This window comes from Hippocampus zosterae, chromosome 3 (assembly GCF_025434085.1).
Source record: "Hippocampus zosterae strain Florida chromosome 3, ASM2543408v3, whole genome shotgun sequence".
Lineage (NCBI taxonomy): Eukaryota > Metazoa > Chordata > Actinopteri > Syngnathiformes > Syngnathidae > Hippocampus > Hippocampus zosterae.
The window spans coordinates 21,539,847-21,560,310 of NC_067453.1; the positions used below are offsets into that span (position 1 = coordinate 21,539,847).

General features: G+C 43.3%; 4 protein-coding genes and 1 long non-coding RNA gene across 7 annotated transcripts; 3 read left to right on the forward strand and 2 right to left on the reverse strand.

The window, feature by feature from the left end:
• Positions 1 to 20: 20 nt before the first annotated feature.
• Positions 21 to 6,119, forward strand: pstpip1a (proline-serine-threonine phosphatase interacting protein 1a). Of its 2 annotated transcripts, XM_052060441.1 has the most exons (15): positions 21 to 169; positions 991 to 1,091; positions 1,187 to 1,261; positions 1,350 to 1,384; positions 1,471 to 1,577; positions 1,658 to 1,720; positions 2,612 to 2,716; positions 2,834 to 2,879; positions 3,078 to 3,157; positions 3,533 to 3,631; positions 3,715 to 3,811; positions 3,927 to 4,014; positions 4,090 to 4,169; positions 4,981 to 5,072; positions 5,156 to 6,119. In XM_052060441.1, exons 1-15 carry the CDS (start codon positions 140 to 142, stop codon positions 5,285 to 5,287), a joined length of 1,230 nt encoding a protein of 409 aa, XP_051916401.1. In that variant the 5' UTR covers positions 21 to 139; the 3' UTR covers positions 5,288 to 6,119. The 2 variants fall into 2 exon arrangements, with proteins under 2 accessions (XP_051916401.1, XP_051916402.1); XM_052060442.1 differs by lacking the exon at positions 1,350 to 1,384 and having other exon boundaries at positions 97 to 169.
• On the reverse strand, positions 5,320 to 9,169 carry tspan3a (tetraspanin 3a). Its single transcript, XM_052060461.1, has 7 exons — positions 8,989 to 9,169; positions 7,826 to 8,017; positions 7,556 to 7,630; positions 7,354 to 7,455; positions 7,128 to 7,283; positions 6,958 to 7,041; positions 5,320 to 6,117 (listed from the first exon to the last, which is right to left on the reverse strand). The coding sequence occupies exons 1-7, from the start codon at positions 9,049 to 9,051 to the stop codon at positions 6,025 to 6,027; spliced, it is 765 nt and encodes a 254-aa protein (XP_051916421.1). The 5' UTR covers positions 9,052 to 9,169; the 3' UTR covers positions 5,320 to 6,024.
• A 911-nt stretch (positions 9,170 to 10,080) lies between these two features.
• si:dkey-24l11.2 (uncharacterized protein LOC100034462 homolog) lies at positions 10,081 to 15,221 on the forward strand. Of its 2 annotated transcripts, none has more exons than XM_052060433.1 (12): positions 10,081 to 10,308; positions 10,632 to 11,239; positions 11,469 to 11,528; positions 11,614 to 11,666; positions 11,744 to 11,888; positions 12,517 to 12,884; positions 13,036 to 13,264; positions 13,350 to 13,464; positions 14,390 to 14,507; positions 14,584 to 14,695; positions 14,763 to 14,875; positions 14,940 to 15,221. In XM_052060433.1, exons 2-12 carry the CDS (start codon positions 10,643 to 10,645, stop codon positions 15,004 to 15,006), a joined length of 1,977 nt encoding a protein of 658 aa, XP_051916393.1. In that variant the 5' UTR covers positions 10,081 to 10,308; positions 10,632 to 10,642; the 3' UTR covers positions 15,007 to 15,221. The 2 variants fall into 2 exon arrangements, with proteins under 2 accessions (XP_051916393.1, XP_051916394.1); XM_052060434.1 differs by lacking the exon at positions 10,081 to 10,308 and adding an exon at positions 10,343 to 10,486.
• Positions 14,701 to 18,859, reverse strand: LOC127597442 (uncharacterized). The gene is made up of 3 exons (XR_007961653.1): positions 18,719 to 18,859; positions 18,420 to 18,564; positions 14,701 to 14,848 (listed from the first exon to the last, which is right to left on the reverse strand). It is a non-coding gene; the product is annotated as an uncharacterized LOC127597442 (long non-coding RNA).
• ch25hl1.1 (cholesterol 25-hydroxylase like 1, tandem duplicate 1) lies at positions 15,363 to 19,179 on the forward strand. The gene is made up of 2 exons (XM_052060460.1): positions 15,363 to 15,525; positions 18,347 to 19,179. The coding sequence occupies exon 2, from the start codon at positions 18,382 to 18,384 to the stop codon at positions 19,177 to 19,179; it is 798 nt and encodes a 265-aa protein (XP_051916420.1). The 5' UTR covers positions 15,363 to 15,525; positions 18,347 to 18,381.
• The last annotated feature ends 1,285 nt before the right edge of the window (positions 19,180 to 20,464 follow it).

Here is a 20,464-nt window from a genome sequence, read left to right on the forward strand (position 1 = left end):
CGAGCGGCGGTGCCCAGCGACAGCTCGTTTCCTGGACCGTTTCACTCGCGTCGAGCAGCCGCCTGTCAAACCCGCTGGTGTTCACTTCAGAGGCACATTAAAAAGGTGAAAAGTATCTCCAGAGGGGGAACCACTCAGCATGGAGTTAGAGTTTAAGGATGCCTTTTGGGTGAGCATGTGCCATGATTTATATTATTTCAATTTTGTTGTTTTGGATTGAGGCTCAGGTTGACTGTGGAGCTAGTTGGTCACACTTTTATATTAAGTGTAATGATAGCCTCTGCACTGTTTATTTGACCAACAGCAGCATACAAGATGCAGTGAAAAGAGAATTCCAATACCCGCTATTCAAAACTGATGTAATCCGGTAATGAATGTTAGTTGTCTTTATTATGCAGCTCTGTTTATGGCATGTACAAAGGAATTGTTATATTCTTTTTTACATTACATTCTTGGAAGTACCTATGAGAGGTGAGCTAAACACTTGGTTCAATGTTGTATTCTTTGTTAAGGCTACATCATTTGAAAGAAAAAAAAATCCGGGTTTAAAACTGAAAAATGTAACTAAGCTACCGATGTAAACATTGGTTTCTGTCTTGCCCATGAGATGAATAATAAAATACATACAACATAATTTGGGTTAATGTAAATGTTTCTTGGGGGAATGTCTTCTGTTGGTGAATTGAAGCTATTCACTAACATGGTGATGAAGTTGTCAAAAATGGAGAAAACTCAAGTTGTAATCACATCTAGCTACGGCAAAAGTAAAACTGGAGATGTGAAAGTGTAAGGGCCATTTATGAGTGGTGAATTTATTGCTAAATAAATGTTTTATCAAGCAAAGTGTCCCACACGTTGATCCAATTATTCATTCATTCATTCCAATTATATATGTCATAAATGTAATATACTTACAGAAATGTGTGTGGGGGGGGGGGCGTGCATGAGCAAACTGAAAGGGGACGCCTAATGCTATCTATGGTCTTACAGGGAGGGAACTTTATTAGTCACGCTGGCTACGAGGCCATCATTCAGAGACTAAACGATGGTCGGCGTACGTGCAAAGACATTGAGGATCTGTTCAAAATGAGGTGGGCCGAGGCTGTCAACTGGTGGCGTGCGCAAGGCGATGAACGTGATGTGATGTAAGCTTGACTCCGCATTGTGGTCGTCGTGTCTGTCTCAGGGCATCTGCCGAGGAGAAATATGGCAAAGAACTCGTCGCCATCTCGCGCAAGGTTGGAGGTTTCTATGAAATCTGGTGGGTGATGGGCGTGGGCATGAACTGCAGAAAATGTGTTAAAACATTGTTGATGTCACTTCCTCTAAGCATGCGTTTGTTTCCACAGCACTCTGAGAACGTCTATTGATGAAATGAAAACGCGTAAGAAGAACATATATTAGTTGTATTTTTTTTTTACACATCCATAATTCAAGCCTTGTTTGCTTTCGTTTTTTTCCCCCTTGCAGAAATGGAAATGATAGGCAACTTGCATATGCAGCTGTCTGGCCTTTTAAAGGAGGAGGCGAAAAGGATCGAGCAGTTCAGAGAGAAGCAGAAAGATCAGAGAAAAAAGGTCCTTTTGGGGCTCGACGGAGGCATTAAAATTTGTTTTTTCTATTTTATAGTTGACATTTGGTTGTCCTTCCTCCTCAGGTTGAACTCGTCATGGAGAAAGTCCAGAAGGGCAAAGTGTCCTTCTACAAGAAAACAATAGATGTAAGGTCAACTTGTCCTGTGAAAAATCAACTTAATAAGTTTTCATTCATTCATCTTCCGAGCCGCTTGATCCTCACTAGGGTCGCGGGGGATGCTGGAGCCTATCCCAGCTGTCTTCGGGCAGTAGGCGGGGGACAGCCTGAATCGGTTGCCAGCCAATCGCAGGGCACACAGAAACGAACAACCATTCGCACTCACACTCACACCTAGGGACAATTTAGAGTGTTCAATCAGCCTGCCACGCATGTTTTTGGAATGTGGGAGGAAACCGGAGCACCCGGAGAAAACCCACACAGGCCCGGGGAGAACATGCAAACTCCACACAGGGAGGCCGGAGCTGGAATCGAACCCGGCACCTCTGCACTGTGAAGCCGACGTGCTAACCACTGGACTACCGGGCTGCCCTTAATAAGTTTTAATGCGGTAAAAGTACCGTAAGTCAGTGCAGATCACCCGACATGAAGGCAATACTGATGTGATGGGGAACAATATTGGTTAGTGGAAAGGCTATTTGACTGGTTTGCAAGTATAAGGCTGGCTTGGCTGTATCTGACAAAGAACGAAGGGTGGTCAGTTATACCACGTTGGTTTTTTTTTTCGTTTTGTTTCATGATTAGTTGTAGGATGAGTAAGGCGGCAGGAACTGTCAGACACACAGGGCACTGTTAGCAGGCGTGTTGCCATAGTGAAACAGTGATGGGTTGTCTTGCCACAATGCCCATCTCACCAATTTTTGTGATGCCAGTCCTGGAACATTTCTAATACACTTTGTATTGTTTGGAGTAGGTAGCGGTTGTACGGTTGTTTGGTCGTATTTTGAGCCAACCGTACGGTTGGTTCAGTCGTACACTTATCTTGCTATTGTTTCACATGTATCTATGTCCGTCCCAGTCTGCAAGACACTACGAGCAACGCTGCAAGGAGGCGGATGAGGTCGAGCAAACGGCGGAAAAGATGAGCAACAATTCCACAGCCACACCGAAACAGATCGACAAGGTAACAATGTGTTTGTCAGTCATAGAGTTACACGATGAATGTTAGTTGTGTCATTAAATGTTCTTCGAATTCTTTCATACCCGAAAATGACCCGTGTTGATTTTTTTTTTTTGTCAGCTGAGCAACAAATCCAAACAATGCAGGGAAGCTGCAGAGGAGGCGGGTAAGGAGTTTGTGTGCTACAACTACTTCCCTTTTATTGAGGATGTCACAACTATCTATTCAAATTCGATGCCATTGTGACATAGAATAACCAACATTCCGTGAAGCCATTATGACAAAAGCAAATTCAGAGTTTTACATCTGTGTGCTTGATCTTCTAATAAATCGATGCCCCCCCCCCAATTCCCCAACCCAATAGAGAGGCAATACAAATCCAACATCGAGCAGCTGGACCAGCTCCGTCAAGAGTGGGAATTAACACATAGCTACATGTGTGAGGTAACTCATGACACATAACACGATCTCAGGCCATTCCCAAGAGAGGAATGTACACCCAGTTATAAAGAGCACAACCTTAAACCTAGAGCGGTAATACCCGTTTGCTTGTTTTCTCAATGAGGATGTGCAACACTTCCTATGATAAGACAATAAAGCGAGTCACCACTCTGGAAACTTCCTATGTTGGCACAAAATGTTCTTTAAATATAAGGTTAATTCAAGGCTAAACATTTATCATACAATCGGAGATTTTCACTTGGTGTTCCAGCAAGGTCCCAAAAGGCCACATTGTTCATTTTGATTGGACTTGAATCACCCAAAGTTCCTACACTCAGTGTTGTAAAAAGTCAATTTCCCAATCTTGTTGTCTTTCAGATGTTTCAGCAGCAGGAAGAGGAGCGCCTGAAGGCCCTGAGGAACGGGTTGTGGGTGCATTGTAACCACTTGTCCATGCAATGCGTGAAAGCCGACGAAGTGAGCCGTCACACATCCAAAATATTCCGTCTTCAGCTCATGTTTGAAAACAGAATGCTATTTAGAATGTCTTCTGCTTACAGTGCTATGAAGGCGTGAGGAAGATTCTGGAAAAGTGTGACATTATCTCTGACATGAACTGCTTTGTGGGGATCAAAGGCACCGGCTCCAACCGTCCCGGTAGGCAGCCCTCATGATTTGAATATGACACGGGAGAATATTTTCATGTTATCTCTGACACGCACTCATTGTGTGGATCAGGATATCGTTCAGTTACTCTTTCCCTCCTCTACAGCTCCCATTGAATACCAAAATTACTACGAAAGGGATGGCACAGAGGTCCGAAATGGAAGCACAGGACTTGTAGGCGGAGTCATGAAAAAGTCGGAACAACAAATTTGGATACGAAATCACGCAGCCGAAAACAACTCTTAAGATTGTACTGTTCTCATTTGTAGGTTTTCAAATCTCCTCCAAGGGAACTCTTTGGCAGGCTCCAGTATGAGCATTCACAAAGATCCTGGTGCAGACAGTACAGGTAAGGGAGGGGCTGAATGAAATATGCGCCAACAAAAAACTGGAATCATGTATTTGAATTGTTAATCTTGAATAATTGCTTTCAAAACGCAAGTTGAACTCCATAAATTTAATGTGTTGTTTAATTTGAATCATTGCATCGAAAAACTGAATCTCAATTGTACAATTTCAATTTAAACTTAAGAGGGCGTGCAAGTACAATTTTTTTTTTTTACAAACCACGCGGACACCTCTTGTACTCACACCTGTGAGTAATGTGTTGATAAATACCCCCTGTTCTACGCTAGCACGCTTGCGCACATCTAGCCTAATTTGTTCCGAGAAAAATCCCAATTGACCATATGCAATAGCAGGAATCTTGTGAAGAAATCCAAAATCATGGCAAAGGCAGACAGAATTTCTGAAACTGACAGAGTGACAGTCATCCACGAACTGAATACATGTACGTGTATTGGAAATAGTACTCTTTGGAGCAATTATTGCAGGTGTCCTGTAGTAAGTATGACTCGAGTTACACCCCTTTAACCCCCTTAACTAACGCCCTGTCTGGATTGAACTTCATTCCGTGGGCATGACTGACATCTCAGGGTAGAAGCAACGATTTTAATATCCACGATAAAGTGACACCGCAAAAATGAACAGCAGAAATATGGTGCGCGACAACTACCGGTATTTTGTGCTCTGAAGGACATTTCCTACTTCTCTGCTTGCAATGACATAATTTCTACCCACTGGCTTAGAAGGATAAAGGCGCACTTTTCCTGAATAGGCTGCACATTTAGTCCTTTTAATTGACTGGACTAACTCCACAGGGGACTATGAAGACGTCTATACCACCATCCCCAAGATTCACAGCTCCCACCAGGGTGAGCAGTACAAGGCAGTGTATGAGTATGTGGCCCAGGTCTGTTCTTTGCTCTACTTTCACTGATTAGTTCCACTGAATGTGGAAAAGGTCACTGCTGAAGGTGGTTTATTTTTCTTTAGAGAGACGACGAGCTCTCCATGTTTGTTGGGGACGCCGTGCTCGTCATGAATCAAGGTGAAGACGGCTGGTGGATGGTGCAGCGCTATGGCCAAACAGGGCTGGTTCCAGGCACTTACCTTGCCAAAGAATGAGTTGAGACAATGGAACTCGGACTTCTCAGTAATTATTTGTGAATAATGTCGCTTTTATTTCTCACATGTATTAAAATCTTAAATAATACCATATTCATAGTGTATTTAATTTAGCAGGGCCTTCCTAATGAGAGGTGTCCTGACCCGTCTTGTAAAAATCCCAGCTGCCCTTCTGTAAAAGCCAACAGCATCAGCTGTTGCACTCGTGTCTGGAGTTTCTGAAACCAAAATGCCATAACCCAAGTCACTACACCCCTTTACAATTTAATTATCTTGGGTATCCGTCGCTACAAACTGGAAAAAAAAAATATCCAAAACTGTGCACATTCCATGCTGTTGGGCACTGCCTGTGGTGGTCAGCAGGGACAAAATAGAACTACAATCCGGAGTAAGCGAAAAGGATAAATATGCGTTACATATGGAAAAGGTAACTTACATATGGAGATGAGGATTGTAAAACGGAGACGTTACTATTACCGAGTGTTCATGCTGAAATTCACTGAAACGTTTCACAATATGGTCTAGCGGTCTTTTACACATAGTGCAAATTAAAGAGGAAATCACCCTGTGCACATCTTCCATACAGTAGTTTGGTTTGCGTCTAAAAGTGTAATCGTACATTCTCAGGTACCATTGGAAGAAGTTGGACAGCTATGCGAGGAAAGAAAAAAATGCAGCTTCAGTGTCTTAATGTTTGTGTGGTAATGGATTCACCAATGCGTCTGAGCAGGTGATACTTAAGCGTAGGTGCCTCCTGTGATGAGGAGCTGGTAGGCGGGATCGCTTCTTCTGCGACACAGCACGACGCATGCTGACAACATCCCCAGAATCTGGTAGGGGCGGAAAAGAGGAAACTGTTTCTCTTGCATTTGTTGCACATCTCATCGTCATGACACTTTCACTGGACATTTCATTAAGTAATTCTACACGATATGATGCAAATACAAAATCTGCAGATGGTATGTTTTTTGTCCTCGTTGAAAGAATGTGCGCATAATTATATCATTTAACACAAAACTAAAATCAGCCAAATATATTAACTGTCTGTATGTGTTCATACTCAAATAAATTGACACTCATTTCAACAATTGGAAACGACAATACTGGTCCACGTCTGAAATTTTGCCTTATAAGATGTGCACTCATTTGTGAACACATCCTTGAGGTACCAAGTGAGGTCCTTTAACTCAGTTATCTATTTCAAGGAAAACAATCACAAATAGTGGGTCAGTGAATAACAATACTCAAAGGCATATACTCATCCTAATTTGTAAAATACATGTTCTATAAATGAACAATTGCAACTTTCTGCTACACTTACCTACAAAAGGGCACTCCGGGCATGAAGAGCGCCACACTGCCCCCAAGAGGCCAAAGCTGAAACGGTCTTTTTTTTAAACTGCTATTTAAATATACTATTAGTTTATGTTGTTAAATTTATTTTCTGGTTCTTCTTTTGAGGAAATTTAAAGTACAGTTTTGGTTGTTGTATAAATATTACACTTGGAAATCAATGCATAATCATGAATAATCGTAAACTAAATATAAATTGAAGTAATCATATCATTCCACGTGCCCCCTAAAAAAATTCCCCTGCCCTACTAGTTTAGAACTCAATAACTGCTACAGTAGACAAACCCAATGTCATTTGATGTGATACAATGACATACCTGGATGACAGCAAAAATCAGCGCAGTCCAAATGATGTACATCATAATCTCTTTTAACTTCTTCACAACGAGCGCCTCACAGCCCTTGACACAAAAAATACACAGGGAAAGATCCAGATGGAGAGATTAATTCAGCACTCAAACAAATCTGAGCCCCCCTCCCCGTTTACTTCTTGGTAGAGTTCTTCAGGACGAGTGAGGGACCCTGTGCAGAGTCCGCCAACTTTTGAGTTGCAACAGCTGATAGGCACACTGTTGTTCTTGGATGTGTCAAACCAATGTGTATACTGCCAGTCCGAGTAATTGCGGATGCCGCAGCACTGGAGCTGCAAAATCAAATTTGATTGCTGAGTAAGAGTGACCGCATGTTACCATCCTTTTGTTGTGCGTCCTCACCTGTCTCTGAAGGTAGTCAATGGCACGGCTCTGTGCATTGCTGTTGGTGCCGTTGTACTCGTTATATACTTCATGGATGGAACTATTCACGTCGTTTTCAACCTGGCAACGGTAACGACATGAGACATTCAAAATTCAATCACATTCAAATGCCGGTTTGCACAGACAGAAGAAAACAGCTACTTGTGTACAGCATTCTCACCTTTGCTCTGTAAATATATCCCAGAACCACAACGGCTACTTCAGTCATAAAAACCACCAGCAGAATGATGACAAACTGTAAAGAAACGATCAGCAATGAATTAAAACTGAAACTACATGTTGTCTTTTGCATTCAAAAGTTGATCCTGTCATTCTTTGTGTTGAGCTGTTTTGCACATACTTGTGCTTCCGATAATCTTGTTCGGTTGTTAATATATATAATCTTTTTAAATTTTCATAGCAGTGCTTTCGTATACCAGTGGGTACTGACCGTCATGAGTCCACAGTGGCTCTCTCTCACGGTGGCGCAGCATCCGATGAGGCCAATGATGAAGAGGAGCGTTCCAGCCGCGATGATGACGACGGCCGGGATCAGCGTGTAGACGTCTTCAAAAAAGTGGTCGTAGTCATCGTATGTGATGAACACGTATGCGCCGGCGTAGCAGAGAATGCCGGCAGCTGCCTGTCGGTGACGAACACAAAAAAATATTCCTTTTATCATCAGTTTGAGAATTTACCTCCAGGTATTTACTGAGTAAATATTGACACCATAAATAATATCCTTCCGTACAGAATTCCGGCTCCATAAAATGACAAAATACAAACAACTTCCTAGTTCATGTTCTGCATGTCATCGTTTTGAATTACAACAGGAGTATAACATTGAAATGGCCATAGTTAACAGTTACTGGTTTTTATATACAGTATTCATATTTGTGACTTAGTTAGGCATTCATTCACAAGTGATTATGATTATCCTTATGCATTAGCATATAAATTATAGACTACGGCACCATGATAATTATGTATACTTCAACCCTAACCTACATTCATGTTATATTGAGCCAGAGACGGCGTTACACTGACGTTAGAGGATGCAAAACCCCCCTCAGGAATCAGTGAAGCCCCTCCAACAGTTAACTATTTTTAATGTGTTTATTTATAATGTATTCAACTTTTTCTGCGCTTGCGTGTTTGTGTGTCACATGTACACTATAATGATTAATTTATAATCATTATTATGGTGTGAATCGACGAAATATTGCCGATGTGTTAGTTTGTTTTTAGTAATTATGCATCAGAAACAAATTCACTTTTTTGAACCTCAGGTAAAATGATTTTATTTCTCAGCCAACCACACCCCCGACTTAAAGGTAGTGTGTCATGGTTTCTTGGTTCTTTTGGATGTAGACCAATGTATTTAATCGTTTAAAAAAATCTGAAAACACAATCCCGGTTTGCTTCAAATTTGACTGCTAACCGAGAAGTTACACTTTTGTCAATCTAAGAGGTTCTTGGTTACAAAGAGCTAAACTCGCCACAAAGTTCCGACACAAAGAATATTTAGTAGCTAGCTAGCCGGCTAGCGCGCTAAACGCTACTCCTGACGCACGACCAACTCGCAACAACAACACAATAAATCCACTAACTTACCCAAAATATGAGGTTCAGAAAGACCAACACGGTCTTTGAGGAAGTGATACCACACTGGCCCATGGCCAACGCTGGAATCTACGCTTGTGCTTGGTTTTAAGACGTTATTTTGGACAAAGACATACAGTAACCCCCTTTCACTCCATTGGCTCGACTGTGAAGGGATGTTGGCGTCGTAGCCTCACCACACAGTGCAGCCGAAATCCGAAAAGATAGGGATTTGCTGACATCTAGCGGCAGTATAAGCTATGGAGTGGTGATGCACTCACCGTGGCGACGTAATTCGAAAACGCACGTAAATCGGAACCCACTGTGGTCACTAACCAGGAGTGGGACATTAAAGTTGGCAAAAATGTTACCCAAGTTAAGCCTACTTGTAACTTAATACAACTCCAAATAAAACTACAAAGTATTCGTCTTAATAATTGAGTACTCGGTGAAATAAAAACAAAATACTCACATTCAATCGAAATGGTAACTTCCGTTATTGTTAATTTTAAAACAAAAAAGCGACCCAGTACACGCTGGAAAGACTATCTCTCGTCTAGCCAGAGAACGCCTTCGGATCCCTCCGGAAGAGTTGAAAGACGTGGTTGGGGTTAGGGAAGATTTCTCTTCTGAAACTGCTAGGGATAAACTGTGAAAAACTGTGATTGTTGGGTTGCTGAATATCAGCAATATACTGTATATGTAACTACAAACATAACGAATTAAATATTGATAAAAGAACACAAATTAACTTAGTATAGCTTTTTTTTGTTTGTGAAACCTTTCTTTTAAGATTTGAAACAAATGCATATTTTGTGTGTTGAAGGCTGCCGTAGGTTGTCTGACGTCATGGTGACGACACGTTACGAACAAGAGCGCAAACACAAAGCTACCGTGCGTTTATTCAAATTTAGAACTGACAACTTCGGCCCTTTACTTGACAACCAGCAAGAAGAAATGGTAAATTGGTTGTGGCTTAAACTCTTTTACATATTAAATATGAAACAAATGAAGACAAATGGGTTATATTGAATGTGCTGTCCTCTTGTATCTTTTGTGACAGTTAAGACACCCAAACCGTAGAGGGCGATAAACCGTATTCCTCGCGACAAAAAGGGTTCAAATGACATACCGAAGAAAACACGTATGATGTCATCACGCTGCACACTCTGACGTCGCTTGTCGCACTCAAACCCGACACTGATAAGAATCACAGACGTTTAGAGAATAGTTTTGTCATTGATACGCTATACTCTTACGAATACACTGACAAAAACTTGACGCAAACCTTAAGGTGATATTTTCTCGCTGGAACGATTGAATTACTTCCGGGTAAGTAATAAACAGCCAGGCTCTGACTGCTAGCAAAGTTTTCATTGCTCGTTCATCACTCTTGTATTTGATCAAATGACTATTTAAATAACGCCCCCGCCCCAAAAGGGGATTTATTGACACACAAGGACAGCTGTTATCACAACCAAGATTCTACCACATGCTTAACTGTAGAGGTGTGAGTAAATTATTTACAGGCATTTTAACTTGATTGTCGCACTGGTTTCTCTGGTTTCTTCTAATCCTAAATCTATATTTACGGCCATAAGATAAAGCACGCAAGTCGGTGGTCTGACAATTATCTCGATTTTGTTTTAATTCAGGTGTGATAACAATGGAGAATGGTGATGGAAGGGAGACATGTGAGCCAAATGTGGTCCCTAAAACACAGCAGCTCTGTCGCTTCTTCTCTCAGGGAAGACGTTGTTACTTCGGGGCCAAGTGTAAATATTTACACACCAGAGGGGATTCAATATATGTTCAGAAAGAAGCAATCACGACTCCGAGCCAGGCCGACGTCATGTCCCTCGCCCCTGTGGGCCTGGAAGGCGACGGTGACGTCCTCACCACTAAGCCCAAGGCGTCCTCAGGAGCAGGACGTCGTGCCTGCCGCTACTTTTTGGCTGGGCACTGCAAGATGGAGGACAGGTGTCGCTTCTGGCATCCATCGCAGTTCCCCAAAATAGGGGAGCATGCAGAATCAACAGAGCTGATAGGCTTCATGCAAAAGAGAGCTCCTGCGCCTCGGCCGAACGTGCTCCAGGAGGTCAAACTGTGCGAGCTGACTAAGGAAGTTGGCGCACAGCTGCGGGAGACCGAGATCAAGCAGCTGAAGAGGCGTTTTCCCAAAGATCGTCTTATAATTCAAGAGCGAAGCGATGGCGAGGTTACGTATTACAGGGCCACTGTGGAAGCCACTGATCCAGACTGGGTAAATATTGACTTTTCTCCTCCTGTAACCTTACGAGGAATGAGGACAAGCGCAATATAAAGTGGTGGATTATTGTTTCATCGTGTCTTGACAGTAGTGTGCACTACTCATCTACAACCAGCAGAGGAACTGCTGATTCACTCTACAACTAATTTGTATTTGGTAAATTGGTTGTGGTTTGTAATTGACTTCTCCTGTCTCCGCTTATCCATTTTTATGCTCTTTGCAGCCTTTTGATTTGAAAGAAATTGACATCATGGTGAGCTTTCCAGACACTTATCCACAAGAGGTAAAGACCGCAACTCTAATACCTCTCGGCAACGATATGATGACATTATCATCATGAAAAACCACGACGTTTTAATTCCCTTTAGATTTTCACCCTTGATATCCCATTGGATCAAGAGCTGCCTCTCGTGATGGGAAGGTATCAAAAGCAGCCTGTGAATTCCAGTCATATTTCAATGTTTTTGATTGATTGAAAGTTATGTTGTGCCTCTGTAGGCACGTGCAGCAAGTATCGCTGGAGTGGCTCCAGGCAAAGCACGCCACCAATCAACTACTCGGAAAAGTGGAGCTGCTCTTCCGACCCTTTCTCCGCTGGCTTGATCGCAGTTTGGAGAAGCTTTTTACGGAGGGAGCCCGGCAGGTGTGTTGTTGTACAAGTACCGTGGAAACTTAAAAATAGATGCTTAAAATATGCTTCACTTGAAGTCATTTTCCATGATTGTTACTGCTCCATGCCCATCGATCCATCTCAGCATTTTGAAAATTCTCAAAATAAATAATACTTGAAAAAGAGGGAAAGATGTAAAATCCTTAATGGCCGTAACACTTTTCTTACCTCAAGTTGCTATGTTTGCTATATTTTAACACACTAACTGTTAGCACTTCTTCTCATTAGAGGTACTAAGTAGTACATGAATGAGGGGGCAGCTGGTCTCAGCCCTTTTGCCACTCGGGTTGCTATCATGCTACATGTTAGCATTTGAGCAGTTTTCATGAGAGAGCTCACTTGAATATTGGGCAAGATGTACAAGCCTTTATAAGCTAACGTAACACTTTCCTGACTCATATTGCTATTGTGCTATATTAATTTATGGCATTGCTCAGCCAGACACTTTAATGTGTAAGTTCCATTATTGATTCTCCAGCCCAAGAAAAATACATTTGTTAAATGAATCTTTTGGATAGCGTATGCACTTAAACTTTGACTTTTTCCCCCCCGAAAAGATTGCCTTTCTTATTGTTGTTGCTTTTTTTTTTGTAAATTGCAGTTGAAAAAGGACCTTGATTTAAAAAAAGCCGGGCTGCAGTTCATTCCCTATCAGGATCTGCAGGCAACTGTGTGTGAAAAATCAGACAACAATCACCCATCAGACACCAACTCTGACGCTGCGAACGAGGGAGCACAGGCCGGCGACGTCGCGAGAAAGTCCGAAGGTGACATGGCCGGAGGGGAAGGCACAGGTTGTGATGAAGAGCGGTGGGATGATGAGGACAAAGATGCCACTCATCTGGTAGAAAACATTAAGATCAGTGATGTCCGCCGAGGCACAGAAGTGAGGCTGCTCGGCCTGACGCTGGGAGAGAACACGGCCACTGTAGTAGGCCTCAGCATCACCGTTTGTCTTCAGTGCAACAGGTATCTGTGAAATTGTCATTCTTAGATGACTAAATAATCTGATGAGATCTGCCACAAGAGCTGTATTCATATCAACAAAGAGAATAGACCTCTACCGAGTTTTAAGAATTTGTTCCAACTACTCTGTTTCACGTCTGCCGGTCATGTGCAGGTGTAAAGTGACGGCAGACCTGACGCTGAACGGGAAGACTGCCTGTGTAGCTCAGTGCGAGAAGTGTAGTGCGAGAATCAGCGCAGCATTCAGACCCTCCATGCTGCACCACTACAGTGACGTGTTGGGGTACCTGGACCTCCAAAACGCTGTTCCCACTGACTTGGTGCTTCAAGACTGCCACCTCACTGTGGGCTGCCTAAGCTGCTCCCAAGAGAGCTTTGTCCAGGTACACACTAACCCAACAGCAACGTCATCCATCACATTGCCAAAAATCTTCGATTAATCATATCTTTTCAACATGTTTTTATTAGGACCTTTGCTATGGTCAAATAAAGGAGGTTAATTGTGAAAACTGCCATGGCAAGCTAAGTCTGTTGGCTGAGAGTGCCAGATTCCAATATATTCAGCCACACCGCAACAAAACAGGTGAAAGCTCGCCTACATTCTCCCCCAGCAGATTAGCCGAGGTTTAAAATCTTATGCTGTCATAACAAAACATCGACAGTCTGACTATTGTGTACCCACAATGCCCACATGGTGAAAAGCTGCAATTTACCCACAGTGGTACAACTGGACAGATCATTTCTCCACCATGTTGTGTTGAAAGCAATTGCCGCTGACAGCTGTTTTATGTCACACCAGATGCTGGTGTTATCCTTCTAGTAATGACCTTAATGCAGATTTTGTGCCAAAGAGCACTAAATCCTCCTGGATCCCCCGCACCCTGCCCACCACCTTTTTCAGCCACTCCCCTCAGGCAGACGCTACAGATCCATGCGCACCAAATCCAGTAGACACTTAAACAGCTTCTTCCCTCTAGCCATTAACTCCTTAAACAGTCACTGACAGTCACTCTTCTTGCACCACAAAATTGTACTTCAAAACTAGTGGTTACTCTAAAATGGTTCAATGATTTTGTTGTTTACGATGATACTAGTGCAGCGTGTTATACCGGAGACAAATTCCTTGTGTGTTCTACATACTTGGCCAATAAAGATGATTCTGATTCTGATTCTGAAGCCAGTCCGTTAAACTACCGGTAAATGGTTTCTGTTTCAGCTCTCATTATAACCTTGATTTTTTTTTATACCTCATATTAATCAAACTGGAATTTCAGCCAGAATTCAAATATCCCCAATTGTTGGTTAGCAGTATGTATCGGTATTTGTTTCGTCCTTACTCTACCACTTCCTCTCTTCTTTACACTTATTTTTTTAACCAGTTGTGTTGGTTTTGCATGTATCTGATAATAGTTAAATTGACTGCGAGTTACTCATTTTCAGTGTTTTATATTGTGGTTTAGACACTGCGACAAACTAACAGACATCTTTTGTTGTTTTTGTATGTGCAGGTCTCAATGCTTCGACTGTTAATTTGAAGACTGTAAGAGATCCGGCTGTTCAAAAGGGCAAACCACTACCAGAAAAAGGAGCATGCAAGCATTACAAGCAGAGCCATCGCTGGCTCAGGTATCATCTTTCTCTTTCTGAGGTCGTTTTAAACATAAGAGTACATATGTGTTCCCTCTGTCCGCGTGGTGTCAAGGTTTCCGTGTTGCGGCCGAGCTTACCCTTGCGACGTGTGCCACGACGAAGACCAGGACCATCCTATGGAGCTCGCCAACAGGATGATCTGTGGCTACTGCGCCAAAGAGCAGGTGAGCTCGGGTTGATGATACCAGAACACCACCCAAAACTGTCTCCTGACTTCATTTGTTTGTGCAGCCTTACAGCAACGGGAAGCCGTGCGTCAGCTGTGGCAACATGATGACCAGAGGTGCTCACACCAGCCACTGGGAGGGAGGACTTGGCTGCAGGAGCAAAATTAAAATGTCAAGGTATTTTTAAATCACATTTTTCGGATTTAGTCAAATGTAGACTTATTTGCCTTTTTCTTGACAGAAACGATCGGCAAAAGTACGCCAACACCAACAAGACCATTTCGAAGAAGGCCAGTGAAAAGAAGTAGCTTGATTTGTTACTTTGTGAACAAGCAAAACAAAAAATAAATTCAATGAGTTTCTAATTTATAAGGCGAGAAGCTCGGTCATCGGGTAGGGGCTCAGAGTAGAGCCGCTTCTCCGCCACATCGAGAGGAGCCAGATGAGGTGGCTCGGGCATCTAATTAGGATGCCTCCTGGACGAGTTTCTAATTTCCTCCAATAAATCATGTTGTAATGATGACTCGGTGTGACAGTGATCAACTGTGTTTTGTCATCTTTTCTGAACTTTAATAACTTGTTTCAGACAATTTCAGTGGGTCATCTAATCTTTTAACGTGGAGTTACATTTTTCATTCAACAGGTTTGTGATTAAAAAAAATCTAATTCGCTACATCAAAAAAAAAACTATAAAATACAAATGTAAAAATGTTACATATTTTGCAGCCCATCAGCGAGTTGTGCTATTGAATAGTTAATCTTTTTGGCTTGAGTGTGTTGACACTAAGCCCTGTGAGCCAAACTCCACACTCCAAAGGATTTTCATAGTGATTTCATCAATGAATTTTCCAGTTTAATCACACACTTATCCACTCTCGCCAAATTTAATTTTGCTGGGAGATTTCATTATTCACATGGACAACCCCGACCTGCCACTCACAAGAGACTTCACATCCTACCTGGAGAGTCTCGCGATACACTGTCTCACTGACTTCCCCACCCACATCAAAGGCCACACGTTGGACTTGGTTTGCTGCTCCGGCCTCTCCCCCTCCAAGCCCACTGCTGATGTTTTTCCTGAAACCGATCATTTTCTCCTCACTTTTAACACCGTACTCCGTCTCTCTACAATCAAAACCTCCCGCCTCATTTCTTTTCATAATATCAAAAATATCAACATTGACACCTTCTGCTCCATTATCGACCTTTCCCCGCTTGAGCGACTCTATAAGAAAACCGGTCTCACCATCCATAAGGACATGTACACTACCCATATCACTAAATACAAGGACCAAATTGCACAAACCAAATCCAGCTACTACTCTGGCCTCATCCTCTCCAACGAACGAAATTCAAGATCTCTCTTCTCCGTCATGAACAAAATCCTGCGGCCACCAAACTCTCTCCCCCTCCACCTGTACTCCACAGCAACCTGCAACTCCATAATGGAACACTTCAACCACAAAATCCTCAAGATCCATCACCAACTCCATCACAACCTGCCTGCTCCTCCCGCCCCATCTGAAACTTCTTCTCCTTGTCATTTTTTCTCCAGTTTTGTTCTACCAACGACTGCTGAATTATCCGACCTCATACTCAAATCCAAGCCCACCACTTGCCAGCTTGATCCCCTCCCTTCATCCCTTGTTAAATCCTGCCTTCCTTCTGTGCTTCCTCACATATCTGCTATTATCCACTCCTCACTCTCTTCTGGTATTGTCCCATCACTCCTCAAAACCGCTGCTATCACCCCCACACTGAAAAAACATGGCTCTGACCCCAACAACTTTGATAACCTCTGCCCCATCTCCAACCTTCCATTTATCTCAAAAATCCTTGAAAAAACTGTTGCTGCTCAACTCCACTCCCACCTGTCCCTTCACTCTCTCTATGAACCCTTTCAGTCCGGTTTCCGCCCCCGCCACAGCACAGAGACTGCCCTAATCCGTATTGTAAATGATCTCCTCATAGCATCTGACTCCGGTTTAGTCTCCATCCTCATCCTCTTAGACTTGAGCGCTGCCTTTGACACAATCTCTCACCCTATCCTCCTCAATAGACTCTCCTCCATTGGTCTCTCCCACACTCCCCTCAGTTGGTTCCACTCCTACCTCACTGGCCGCACACAGTTTGTCCAGCTCAAATCATTCACCTCAAAGGCCTCCCCAGTCACCACAGGTGTACCACAGGGATCTGTCCTAGGTCCACTTCTCTTCATCATCTACCTCCTGACTCTTGGCCATATCCTCCGCAAATTTAACATCCACTTTCACTGCTTTGCTGATGACACCCAGCTCTACCTCTCCTGCAAGCCAAACTGCATACTCCGACCCCCCTCCCTCACCTCTTGCCTCTCCGAACTCAAAACATGGTTCTCAACAAACTTTCTTAAATTAAATGCTAAAAAAACTGAAGTCCTCCTTCTTGGCACCAAATCCACTTTATCCAAAGTAAACAGTTTCTCCTTCAACATTGACAGTTCCCTCGTGTCCCCCTGCCCCCAGGTTAAGAGTCTGGGTGTCATCCTGGATAGTATGCTCACCTTCCACTCACATATCAACACCATCACCCGCACTGCTTATTTCCACCTCCGCAATATTACCAGACTTCGCCCTTCCCTCACCCCCCGCACCACTGCTATCCTTGTCCACAGTCTTGTCACATCCCGCCTTGATTACTGCAACGCTCTCCTCTTCGGTCTACCTCAAAAGTCCCTTCATAAAATCCAGCTGGTTCAGAACGCCTCTGCTCATATCATCACAAAAACATCTTCCCACCAGCACATCACCCCCGTTCTCCAACAGCTCCACTGGCTCCCTGTTCAACATCGAATCAACTACAAACTGCTTCTATATACATATATGGCCATCCACAACCTGGCCCCTCCTTAACTATCTGACCTTCTCCAGGTGCATATCCCCTCTCGCTCCCTCAGATCCTCGTCCTCCCTCCGCCTGTCAGTGCCCCCTGCCCGACTGATCACCATGGGAGCCAGAGCCTTCAGTCACGCTGCTCCAAAGCTCTGGAACAACCTACCTCCGGACCTCCAAAACTGCACACCTCTTTCCACTTTCAAGTCCCGACTAAAAACACACCTGTTCAGGATTGCCTACAACACATAGCTCTTCCATTTCCTGTTTTTATGATTTTATGTCCTGTTTTTATATTACATCTCGTTTACAAATTTTTACATTGTATTTTCTTATTGTTTGTACAGTGTCCTTGGGTGGCATGAAAGGCGCTTTTAAATAAAATGCATTATTATTATTATTATTCATTCATCTTCCGTACCGCTTGATCCTCACTAGGGTCGCGGGGGGTGCTGGAGCCTATCCCAGCTGTCTTCGGGCAGTAGGCGGGGGACACCCTGAATCGGTTACCAGCCAATCGCAGGGCACACATAGACGAACAACCACCCACGCTCACACTCACACCTAGGGACAATTTAGAGTGTTCAATCAGCCTGCTACGCATGTTTTTGGGAGGAAACCGGAGCACCCGGAGAAAACTCACGCAGGCCCGGGGAGAACATGCAAACTCCACACAGGGAGGCCGGAGCTGGAATCGAACCCGGTACCTCTGCACTGTGAAGCCGACGTGCTAACCACTGGACTACCGGGCCGCATTATTATTATTATTATTTTCCAGGCGTGTGCGTCCAGAAACGACAGCAGTGCGTCAATATGTTGAACATCAGCAAGCTGCTTCTGTGTCCTCTCACCTATAACCATTCCGATCATCTCCTCCAGCCTCTCTGGAACCATCTGCTTATTCACCACCGGCATCTCATCTCGTCTCCTCTATTCCCGGTCCTGCTCGCTTTTTCCAGCTATGTCATTTTTAGCACACCTTTTGCAGTTATGGACCTGCTGGGAGAAAGAGTGCCTTTGTTTCACAAGTTCAAGATCCAGCCAGGAAAGCGTCCCACACTCAGAATGCTGGCGAGGAGTTTCCGGATGAGTCTTTTTAATCACGTTTTCTTTGTCCTGCCGAGTGTGGTGATCAGCATGTTCATCTTACCTCTGCCAGGGTTGCCCCCCCAGGAAGCTCCGGCGCTCGGCGAAGTTTTTGTGGACGGCTTGGCTCTTCTTCTCTTTGACACCCAGTACTACATATGGCACGTTGTACACCACAAACACGTGCAGTTGTACCACTACATCCACGCCATTCACCATAAATATTCCGCTCCCTTCTCCTGGTCCACCGAGCAGCTCAGCATCCCAGAACTGATGACGGTAGGACTCTGGAGCAACCAGGACCCCATTCTGCTTAAGTGTCACCCTCTCACCACTTGGTGTCTGGAGGATCACATTGGCTATGACCTACCATGGGGCCTCAATCGCCTCGAGCCCTTCGGTTTGTTGGGAGGAGCGCCTGCTCCTGGCATGCACCATCAGAGACCAAACAGAAATTACGCTCCCTTTTTCAGCCACTGGGACAGAATTTTTGGGACTGCTGTCACACTCAGGAAAAAACGATGACATGTAAATATGTTGCGTTGTACAGTATAAGCATTTGTGGGTTTTACTGCACATATACAGTATGTGTGTGTGTGTATAATTAAATAGAATGCAATCATAATGCATTCAATCTTAATGAATGCATTATGATTATGCATTAAATCATAATGCATAATCAGTGCATTATGATTATTTCATTGCAGCAATTTCTGGTGTGTGCAATTTGGTCACCAGGTGGCAGTATAATAGTTACGCAGACAATGTAGCATTCCACTCGACTACTGCTAGTGACTCAATAATATTAGTCATCTTTTTGGGGAGGATAAAGAATGCTTATGAGTATTGTTATATCGCAGCATTTGTGGCCTAATCTAATATATGCTGTAAGCATGATAACATTGACACATAATGTAGATGCTATTCATGAGCCCTTCTCCAGCGTTTTACATCACATGTTAACATTAATTTAGCGACCTTTAAGACAAGGTTAAGAGGTTGCTTTAAAATACACATGCAATTTTCTTTTTTTGTGTATGGTTTGACAGTAAACGTTGATATCGGTAGCATTCAACAGCTCGAAACCTTTTTTTTAAGCTTGTTCATTATACCAAACAGCTCCCCAAAGCAAAAAGTGCCGGATGACGGCTACTAACTTGAAAAACACAGAAGTCGGTACACTCGTAACACAAAGCTCCACTGTAATCCGTTTCCCTGCCTATTGCTCATTAACAGAAACTCCACAAGATGGCGTCAAAGCACTGTCTAATCGGAACGTAGCTGTAGTTCTCGAACTTACAATGCTTATTATTATCAGTCTATAATGAATGATCAAAGAATTAGAAAACTTGCACCATTATGCACTTTTTTGTATGTCAAATACTCTGTTCCAATCATTACAAATTAGACTGTTTGAATCACACTGAAGTCATCGCTCTTAATAATAATAATAATACATTTTATTTATAAGCGCCTTTCAAGACACCCAAGGACACTTTACAATAACAAAAAACACAAAACAATACGGGTTGAGCAGCGGCAGCCAAAACGCGCCAGCGTTCATTCAACCCGAAGGTCAGAAAGAAACCACAGGGCAGGGAGAGAGGGAGAACAAAAACCCACGCTCGAACTACCCTCATTTTGAGGATAATTTGATCATTTTCTTAGCCTCTGCTTTCTGAATGTGCATTTATAACAAACGTAAGCAGTCATCGTTGTATGTTGTTTGCTGACTCACGCTTCATTCCAGTGGGGACGGTGGGGGCATTCCGGTCATTAACAGCATGTGAGCATGCAACCTCTTTTTCCT